A 10,718-nucleotide genomic window follows, 5' to 3' on the forward strand; every position below is an offset into this window, starting at 1 on the left:
GCCAAAAAAAATTATATAATTTATTATCAAGTAATATATAGCAGACAGCCAATTTTATATTTTATAATTCAGTTAGTTAAAGTAATCAATTCATTTTATACTAATATTATAAATGTGAAAGTATGTTTGTTTGGATGTTTGACCGTCAATCACGCTGAAACTACTGAACGGATTTTGATGAAAGGGTATGAGCTGACTTAGGCCCGCAGGAATCTTGATATCTGGACGAAGTGTGGAAGTGGAGCCGGGACGAGCGTCTAGTATGTCATGATTTCTCTGCGCCCAATAAGCTTTTTAGACAAAAAAGGATACACATCTTTAATTTTTAGTTATTTATAGCATACTGCTACGGTATGGCAAAAAGACGCGGGTTCGAATCCCGTCTCGTGATCATATTTTTTTCTACTCTATCAAAATTTCTCAAGGATACACATCATCTTCATCGATGATCATGTCCATCTCGCTGGCCGCCCGCTCGCGCCAGCCGGCGGCGGCGCACGCGCGGCGCCGGCGCAGCTCCAGCGACTCGATCTCGCGCGCCAGCTTCATCATGTCCTTCAGTACTGCAATGCTCTCGCCGGCCACTGGGAACGTGGCCAGCTCGGAGGCTGGATGAAATGAGATATGAGAATGAGATAAAAAAAAAAATATTTTTTTTGTTATTTATTATACACAAGCAAAAAAGGGATATAATGAAATGGCAACCTAAAACTAATACTAATATGGCGGTTATGTGGCTGGCAATTCAATTTAAAATTTACAACAAAAAAAAAACACTCGTTCATTAAGTAGTATGAGTGTAAACAATAATTTAATCACAGCATAGTATAAAACAAAGCCGCTCTCTCTGTCAGTCCCTATGTATGCTTTAATCTTTAAAATTACGCAACGTATTATAATGGTTTTTTTTTAATAAATAAAGTGATTCAAGAGGAAGGTTTCTATAATAAAATCTATTAAGCCACACCTAACTACTTGAGATGTTTTAATTATATTGTGTTATAATTAATGATATGGGGAAGGTACTGATATCTTTAATACAAGTTATTTTGTAACCTAGCAAAGATGTTGGTCGTGAAACTTTAATTTTTTTTATATCTATTTGTACTGCTACCGTGTGTGTACTTTATATTTTATTTTATATGTACTTTAGATTATAAGGTTAGGTTAAGTATTTGATTTAATGAACAAAATTTGACTTGAACTAATTTAACGCGTGCGCAGCCGCGGGCAAAAGCTAGTTAACAATAATTTAGCAAGAAACCTAGATAGATTTACTCACTTTTATTCAAAGTCCGACACAATTTCGCATAGCTGTACGCCTCCGCCGGTTCCATCATGAGAATGGTCAGGCCCTCCTTGTGCGCGCGCGCCGTGCGGCCGCTGCGATGTACGTAATTCTATAAAAAATATTATATACATACATGGCAACAAAAGCAATATGGCCTCGTTTTTGTTATACACAAAATTTTACATGGCAACATTCTCTTTCTTTCTTTTTTTTTCTTCTTCTTTCAAAAAAAGCACTATGGAGACTTTTTTATTATACACAAAATTATACATAGCAACATATTCTTACTTTCACTCTTTCTTCTTCTTTCAATAAAATCAATATGGACACTTTTTGTTTTTTTTTTTATCAGACTTTATTTGTTTTCTAATAGCAATGCATTATTCATCTATGTATAACTTATACTTTTATGTAACTTCTAGTTATCAGATCACGATAATATTTATATGGCAATTGAGATAATTATAAAAAAAAATTGCCAGCATCAAATCTTCAGAACTGGACGAAATCTCAATGAGACCACAAGAGAAGCATCAGCTTTCAAACAAAAGCGAACCACCAAGGAAAACACTAGAATTTCGAATGTCGGTTGAAACATCTGATGTTTCGTATTTTATTTAACACATTAAATATTAATATACAAAAATTCTAAATTTTGTAATGACTAGACGCTCATCCCGGCTCTACCCGGATATCAAGATTTCTGTTTTATCCCAAGGGGCCATTTTTTCAGCATAAAAAGTATCCTATCACCCAAGTCAGCAGCCTGTCTGTATAGCAAATTGCATCAAAATCCGTTCAAATTCATATTCAAATTCATATTACATTTATTTGCAAGAATGTAGTTACAAATTATTGATTTTATTACAATTCAGTTGTATCAGCGTGATTGACGGACAAACATTCAAACAAACTTTCGCACTTATAATATTAGTGTCATGAATAAATGATTATGATTATGATTATGGTTATGACTTTGATTATGATTATGATTATGATTATGATTATTATTATGCTTATGATTATGAATATGATTCTGATTAAAATAATATGTCACCTCAGCAGTTTTAGGCACTTGATAGTGTATGACGTGATCCACGTTAGGAATGTCCAAGCCTCGCGCCGCCACGTCCGTCGCAATCAGCACGCCTTGCGGATCGTCGCGGAACCTTCGCAAATTTATATTATGTATTTATTTTATAACATTCTTTCGATATTGGAAAACTATATCTATGAGTTGAATTATATAGTATATCATAGTGAACAAAAAATAAGGTCCACATTATTTTTTGTCGACTTAAAAGGACTTTTGTGTTTGGACAGTAATCAAAATTTATACATTTAAAAAAAAATATTTTTTAATCACTATAAAAATTATATAAATACTTTTTGGAGTATTCTTAAAAATACAGGTATAAAAAAACTCAAACTCAAACCGTTTTTAGAATATTTATCTATCAAAATAATATAATACCTTTCAAGATTCTTCAACCTCTGTCTCTGCTGCATACTGGCGTGCAGTGGAAGCGGATGACATTTCAGTAACGTCAGAATTTGGGCCAATCTATAATAAAGCAATATCTATCTTCATTATTTTTAATTTAAAAGCATTTTAATGTCAAACAGAAAAAATAATCGATCATGTATGGGGGGGACCCATCTTTTTTACCCCTTAGGCATATGAAAGCGAAAGAATAGAATGACTTACGATTACTCAGGGATCATGAGTGATACATTACAGTACAGCAAAAAAGGATTGCCGGACATACAGAAAAATAAAGTCTGAGTAATAGCGAAATATAAATGAATTTTCGTTTTACGCGTATATGATCTCAACTTAAATTTTAATTCGTACCTTCTGACTGACATGACTGCATTAATATATATGCGTTAATATAATTATATAACACTAGCTTTTCGCCCGCGGCTTCGCCCGCGTAGAATTCGCTTATATTGCGTGACATGGTAAGGAGCATTTTCTTCGCATTAAAAAGTATGGTTTGTTCTTTCACGTTGTTCACGTTTGTTCACGTTTAGCTCCATCTACATACCAAGTTTCATCAAAATCGGTTTGACAATAATGAACTTTCATACAAACTTTCCCCCTCTTTCAACTCTTTCTACCCTTTTTTCGCGATAAAAAGTATCCTATATCCTTTCCCAAGTTCAGTTCTATCTTCATACCAAATTTTGTCAAAATCGGTTCAGTGGTTTAGGCGTGAAAGCGTAACAGACAGACAGACAGACAGAGTTACTTTCGCATTTATAATATTAGTAGGGATAAAGACTTACCTTTTGACACTATTAATGGAGTTACAAAACACAATAGTTCTACCGGGGTGCCTCTTCAATATATAATACACATACGCGTCCTTCTGGTCCAGCGAACACGCGATCCTACATTCAGTCAACGTTTCCGCTGTACCTGATGTTAATAAAATCTATGTAAATATTTTAATTTCTATGATATATTAAAAAAAAATGCTTTCTTAGAATCAACTCAAGTGTGTCCCTTGCAGAGTTTTTTGTATAACTTAAAATCAAATTGTATTTCTTAAAATGAAAATAAATTGCAATTAATTATGGTGAAACCATTAATTGCTACAGTTATTCCAATATATCATCATATGAAGAAACTGAAGAAATTATAAAATTTACCCACTAATATTTAGATATCTCTCACATACACACACACGCGCACGCACACTTACATATTCACAAATACATTATATTTCCTCTCACATATACAGCAACAGCATTTATATACAGCAACAATATTTAGTTTAAAATCTTAGATATGTATATTTTTTCTATTTTACTCTTAATATCTTTTTGTTAAATTGTAAATTTGTGGAACATATTTCTTAAATGGAGGCGGGCGTTGACACCTGTGCCACAGCTAAACAAGCTTTTATGAGTGTCATCGTTAATTTTGGTTTAAGTACACTAGGTAATTTCGTTCCAAATAAACAATTTTGAATTTTGAATTTTTGAATAAGTTACCATGCCAATAGTATAGTATATCTCAAAGATAATAAATCAACTATCATCTCTACATACCGACACCGATTAAGAGTGAGAAAACAAACATCCGTATCAGCGGATTCTTGACAAATATCCGTATCCGGATCCGTGACAACGGGTTAACACTTACCGATCCGGTACATCACTAGTCCGCAGTACAACTTACCGAAATTCTGCGCAGTAATATCGACAACTTTCGGGTCGGACATTCCCACCATAGTGACGAGACGCTTGATCTTCTGCTGCGCCGTCATCTTCTCTACTTTACGATTTATTATCTTGCCCCGTTTTGTTACCTATCAAATATTGAATACAATATGAAAAATATAATATAACTATTTTCTTTTGACGTGACAACGTCTTAAATTAGGTTGCGGCTCGGAGTCACTCATGAAAAAGTGTAACGCCCGGTAACGTTACGATGAGTCACCGAACTATGATCGGTCCGCCGCGCGCGCAGCACTAGAGAATTAGGCGCATTAAATCGGCGCGTGCTTGTGTCTCTGTCTCTGTCTTTCTCGAGCGTTCTTGGCGTAATATTCATATCAATAAATATTCTACCGAGAAAAAGACGTTGTCACGTAAAATCTTCGCCCGTAAAACCGACGTTACAGGCAACCATTTTTTTATGTCATCGTCGGCAATTGAGCTGGGGGGTCGCCTGATGGTAAGCGCTACCACCAAGAATATTTGGACGCGTAAGGTCGGTTGCAGACCTTACGCTTCTACTTAACTTGCCTATTTCAAATTGGGAAGGGATTAAAAAAGTATTGACGAGAGGAATAAAGGAAAGGATTGGGAAGGGCAAGGAATAAAAATTTAAAATAGTGTTTCTTATGATCGGATATCAATATGACGACATAATAAAACATGACTATTTATTTCTCATCATATCATTTTCATTATCACATTGATACATAAATTCACAAGGGCTAAACTCCATGACATAAGATAATAGTGACGTGACACTGTAACAGGATGCTCTAGTGATGTCCATTTCCTGTAGGTGGCGCGATCGTAACAGTGTTCGTACAAACTCAAAACTGTCGCCAATTTTATTTATATTATTAGTGACTACTGGTCCGATTTGAAAAATTATTTCAGTGTAATATAGTCCATTTATCGAGGAAGGCTATAGGCTATATATGTACCACGGGCGAAACCGAGGTGAACCATTAGTCATTATATAAAGAGGAAACAAATACATTTTGTCTATAACAAAAAAAATATTAATTACATGTGATTTATTAAATTAATTATAAATTGTTTAGCTCTCTATACTTGAGACGAACTTTTCCTTTGAAAATCGAACCATACTCAATTGGTTCACACAAGCTATCCATTTGGCCACACCTTAAGCGCGAAAACAAACAAGGCAAAATATACCTTCTTCCCCTTCATATGCGACGGCAAATCGTGTATCATAGTGAGTGTGGCCGAAAACACGAAGTTCTGCCTTGAGTTCATGTGAGCCTCGTCCACGTTCAACCGTTCCAGCAGCGGTTCTAACTCTTCGAAGTGACCCCTCTCCACCATACGATCCGTTTCGTCTATGGCTAGGAACCTGGAATTGATGTAATGTTTTTTTTTTACATTACATTTTATTATTTTTTTATTCAATGTTATTGTTAAAACTATAGTAATATTTATAGTTTTATTATAATCAGAAGAATACAGTAACAATAGATAAATTACTAGCTTTTGTCCGCGGCTTCGGACGCGTTAATTCGGAGTAGTTTTATAGGTGTTACTATGTATAAAAACCTTCCTCTTTGATCAGTCTATCTATTAAAAAAACCCCCATCGAAATCCGTTGCGTAGTTTTATAGATTACGTTGCGTAGAGCATACATAGAGACGGAGAAAATGACTTTGTTTTATTCGATGTAGTGATAAATTATCAGTTGAGAAACGAAACGAACGAACGAACTTAACGAAAACAAAAAACATTTTTTTATCAAATAATTAGCTTACTACAATTTAATAATCTTAATATATATATATTAATTATGTGTGACGTTGTTTGTCCACAATCGACTCGCTAAACTACTTAACCGATTTTAATAAAATGTGCAGTTTGATCGGACTTAAAAGATGGGATAGTTTATATTATTTCATAACGAAAAATGAAAGACTACCCGGGCGGAGCCGGGGCGTGTAGCCACTTCTTAATATAAATATTACCATGAGGACTAATAAGATAACTCACTTAACAGACGCCAGCTGTTGCAAGTGAGGCTCACCCGAGTTAACCAACTCCCACAACCTGCCCGGAGTCGCAACGACAATCTCCGGGCCTGAACGGAGCACCCTCTCTTGCTTAACTGCCGCCATACCGCCCACTATGGTGGCCACTTTTATACCTGCCAATAAGATTTGAAAAATTGTTTAGTTTGAATCCCAGTGTCACCACGTCAAAGTGATTTCATTAAGATGTCCTTTTATAGTGATTTAATTCCAAGCAACTAATAGTAAGTCATAGACTTAAACTTTAACCACATAGTTCTAGTACATATACATGTATATGTATACATATAGCATAATAAATACCACGACCCGTTGGACTCCAGTTTGTTAAATTGGACTTTATATAGAAGACTTTTATATAATTTAGGTGAGCTATGATATCCATCTGTCTTTCTATGCATGAATAGAATATACAATATATGAATACAATTACATATTAAGGTTAATAGTGGCATTAGAGAGAGACAGATATCACAATTTTCTCTCTCTTTCTAAGCTCTGGATGTCTATTCTTACAGGTATATATTCATTACTTATTGTATACCAAGTACCAACTATTCATCTGCTGTTTTGTCCGTGTAGTAAAATATGGACAATCTCGTGATTTTCCCCACATCATTGGCGGTCCTATGGAATTTTCGAGAGAAAAACTATCCAATATCTTTATTTGGGTCTCAAACTATTTGCGTACTAAATTTCATCCAAATCGGTTCAGTGGCTTATGTGGAAAGGAGCGACGAATAGACAGAGTTACTTTCGAATTTATAACATCAGCCGTGATCTCATACATCTATTATAATAAATGAGCACAAATAATTGAAAATAAACAGAAAAATACAATCATACCAGTATATTTAGCAACTGCAATCAAATGCCTGCTGATCTGGATAGCCAGCTCTCGAGTGGGAGTCAAAATCAACGCATACAATGGCTTGCCTGTTTTGACAATCGCCTGACTGGGCATATCAACATCATCTAGTACTTTCACACAACCCATCCCTGAAAATTTTGTCAGTAGTATTATAAATAAAACATGGAATATAATACAAATATCAATAGGAGAGTAATATAAAATAATGGCTGCATTCATTGATATAATTTTGTAATCATTGAAATAATGTTTCATAGCAGTTGAGATGGTTTAAAATCATCTCAAAAATAGGTAGGCGAGGGTGTCCCTTAGGCACATGAAACTGAAAGAGTAGAAGAAATTCGATTGCTGAAGTGGGATCACGGTTGGCCGAGAGGCTAGGCGTTGCTACGGTTTGGAAAAGAGGAGGTTCAAATCCTATATAAAAATTTCTCAGGATAATATCAGTAGGATTTAACTTCTAGTCTACATCTAACACATTACCTGTTCTTTCAGCATCCACCTCAACAACACAATCCTGTTCATCATTACTCAAATTATCATCATCTTCATCATCACCTTCAGCATCACTAGACGCTAAATCATCAGAATCCAACATTTCAGACAAATGTACATATTCACTATCACTGTCATTGCCTTCATCTGCTGATTCCTCTCTTTTTTTCTTTAGTGGCACATCTATTTCTTCAATGAAGTCATCACTTGAATCATTATCTGCTTCACTGTCATTATTGTCATCACCGCTGTCATTACCTTCATTAGTGTAATCATTCATATCGCCAACACCTTCATTAGTAGCATCATTTTCTTCAGCACTGTCTTCATTGCTATCATGGCCGCTGCCATAACCGTCTTCAGAAGAATCTTTATTATTTTCCTTTTGCTCCTGTAAATCTTTTTTCTTATTTCCTTTTCTCTTCTGCTTATATTTATCCTTATCTTCGGTTGTGGCTTGTTTTTTAGCTGAAGGCTTTTTAAATGGTATATCATATACATCTAGATTTTTGAGTGATGCTTTTTCTTTTAGCTTTAGTATGCCCGTTAATATTGGAAGACCAAATGCTAATGTTTTTCCACTACCAGTTTCAGCTGCACCTAATATATCTCGCCTACCTGTAATATTGAGAACATTTTTTACTATTTCATTAAACCAGATAGTTTTGCTGTAACTATTTTTAATAGATCACCATTTTTAGGCAATATCATTATTATATCAATTTCATCTTGCATAAGCAGATAAGGGAAGTTCAACCTCAGTTGGTGATCCCTACTAATATAAGGAACTCACTGTTAAACATATTGCAAAACATCAAAACCCTGAATAAATATCAGCATCTTCGCTACTTCAGTATACAATAAAATTCCAGTTACAAAAAAAAGGACCATAATTACCATGAATAGCAGCTGGTAGTGACAACTGCTGTATTTTAGTTGGTTGTTTGAAACCTAATTCCATCAACGCTTTTATTATTTCTTCGGGTAATTTAAACTCAGCCCATGACAGCATATCTTCCGGAGTTAATGTGGTATTACTTTCATTTTGAGTTTCACCCAATTTTATTTTTTGCTTCTTTGAATCGTTGGGTTTTCTTTGAATTTTCTCATTCTTTGTATCATTATCTGGCTTTTGTTCCACAGTAGAGTTTTTCTTATCCTTTTTATTTTTTCGTTTTTTATTTCTTTTCTTGGGCTTTTCAACATCATTTGTTAAGGATGGAGTTACAGTTTCACAAGATTCTACTATAAAACCATTACTGAGCTTGATTTTCTTATTTGGCACAGCATTCTCTTTTTCTATGTTTTTGTGTTCAGACGCCTTTCTTTTCTTTGGGGATTTATTCTATCAAATAATTATAATGAAATAAATAGTTAGCAACGAAAAGTAAATGCCAGAAACGCACATGGGGTTTTCAAATCTTATTTGGTTTATCTTATATACATATATAGCTATATCATTTACATAATCTTAAGATTTAGATTTGAGATATTTACAAACGATCCTAAGAGATTGGTTGTAGATCGACTACAAAATAAGCCTCTTATTGTAAATGTTTACGAAAGTTATAATTAATCTCTCAAGATGGAGGAATCTCGAGCGCCCCTCAATACACCTTTTTAAAAGACAAAATATTTACCTTTTTAGGTGTTTTGCTTCCCTTGTCCATGCCGTAGTCGGTGCATTCTTCTAAGCCCACGAATCCTTCGAATTTGTCAGAATTAGCAATAGGAAAGCCCTCAAGCGCTACTGTTTGCCATTTTATAGATTTGATTTTCTTCGACATATTAGAAGTTTATTAAATAAGTAAATTACGTTTACAAGTATTTTTTTTTTAGCAAAATATAAAGGTAACCTTAAAAATTCAAACGTGATTTTGACAGGTATTAAAAAGTCATAACATTACACACAGATTAAAAACATGAAACACAGAGTAAGCAATACGTCAATATATGACGCGAACATGTAGGAGACTTCCATGTACTTTTTTCCGTTATGGCAATAAGTTTTAACTATTTGCCAGTGTCATTCCATCTACTTAGGTATGATGTTGTATATTTTTCCCAATGGTGATAAATATCCTGCTAGTCACATTATTCTACTAATAATACTATCTAGAGAGTTTGTAAGGATTTTTCTCTTTATTACTATATATATATACTTATAAAAAAACAACTAATTATATTCGAAAGTATTTCTATAAGAAGTCTAATTGAATAAATGAATGATTGAGTTTATTTTTATATGGAATTTACTATCTATATTCTAGTCCAGAATAGCACATAGATTAACTTTTACGGGGTTAAACCAAACGAGGTAGTAAATACGTAATGTATTCAGTGGTGATTTCATCTATACAAATATTTTAAGCTGAAGAGTTTGTTTGTTTGTTTGAACCCACTGATCTCAGGAACTACTGGTCCGATTTGAAAAATTCTTTCAATGTTAGATAGCCTGTTTATTCACTAAGGCTATAGGCTACATATGTACCACGGGCGAAGTTGGGGCGGGTAGTGCCGTTAGTGTATAATAATTATATGATATTATTTTTAACGTATGAATAATTATTATTTTCAAAATTGGCAAACGCGGTATGTGATTGGCATCCAAGAAAGTCTGCGGAGCACATTTTTAAGTAGGGCTAAATTTCACGTTGTATCTATGCTCAAAACGCGTTGTGCGTTAAATGGTATGGTTACTAATTACTGTGGAATCTACTAATCTACAATGTCTAGACTTATGGACATAATATATCGTATAAATATATAATTGACGATGAATATATAAAGT

General features: G+C 34.2%; 1 protein-coding gene across 1 annotated transcript in view; it reads right to left on the reverse strand.

Annotated features, from left to right (window-relative positions):
• The window catches only part of LOC119837074 (DEAD-box ATP-dependent RNA helicase 13-like), a 10,741-nt gene extending 938 nt beyond the window's left edge, over positions 1-9,803 (reverse strand). Inside the window, exons 1-12 of the mRNA XM_038362566.1 lie at positions 9,568-9,803; positions 8,825-9,272; positions 7,916-8,545; positions 7,408-7,560; positions 6,524-6,677; positions 5,702-5,879; positions 4,482-4,611; positions 3,584-3,716; positions 2,766-2,855; positions 2,349-2,460; positions 1,283-1,400; positions 431-608 (exon numbers count right to left, since the gene is read on the reverse strand). Coding sequence (XP_038218494.1) covers positions 431-608; positions 1,283-1,400; positions 2,349-2,460; positions 2,766-2,855; positions 3,584-3,716; positions 4,482-4,611; positions 5,702-5,879; positions 6,524-6,677; positions 7,408-7,560; positions 7,916-8,545; positions 8,825-9,272; positions 9,568-9,714 — 2,471 coding nt within the window. The 5' untranslated portion in view covers positions 9,715-9,803. The remainder of the gene's footprint in view (positions 1-430; positions 609-1,282; positions 1,401-2,348; positions 2,461-2,765; positions 2,856-3,583; positions 3,717-4,481; positions 4,612-5,701; positions 5,880-6,523; positions 6,678-7,407; positions 7,561-7,915; positions 8,546-8,824; positions 9,273-9,567) is intronic.
• Positions 9,804-10,718: the final 915 nt, after the last annotated feature.

Source organism: Zerene cesonia, chromosome 26, assembly GCF_012273895.1.
Source record: "Zerene cesonia ecotype Mississippi chromosome 26, Zerene_cesonia_1.1, whole genome shotgun sequence".
Taxonomy (NCBI): Eukaryota; Metazoa; Arthropoda; class Insecta; order Lepidoptera; family Pieridae; genus Zerene; species Zerene cesonia.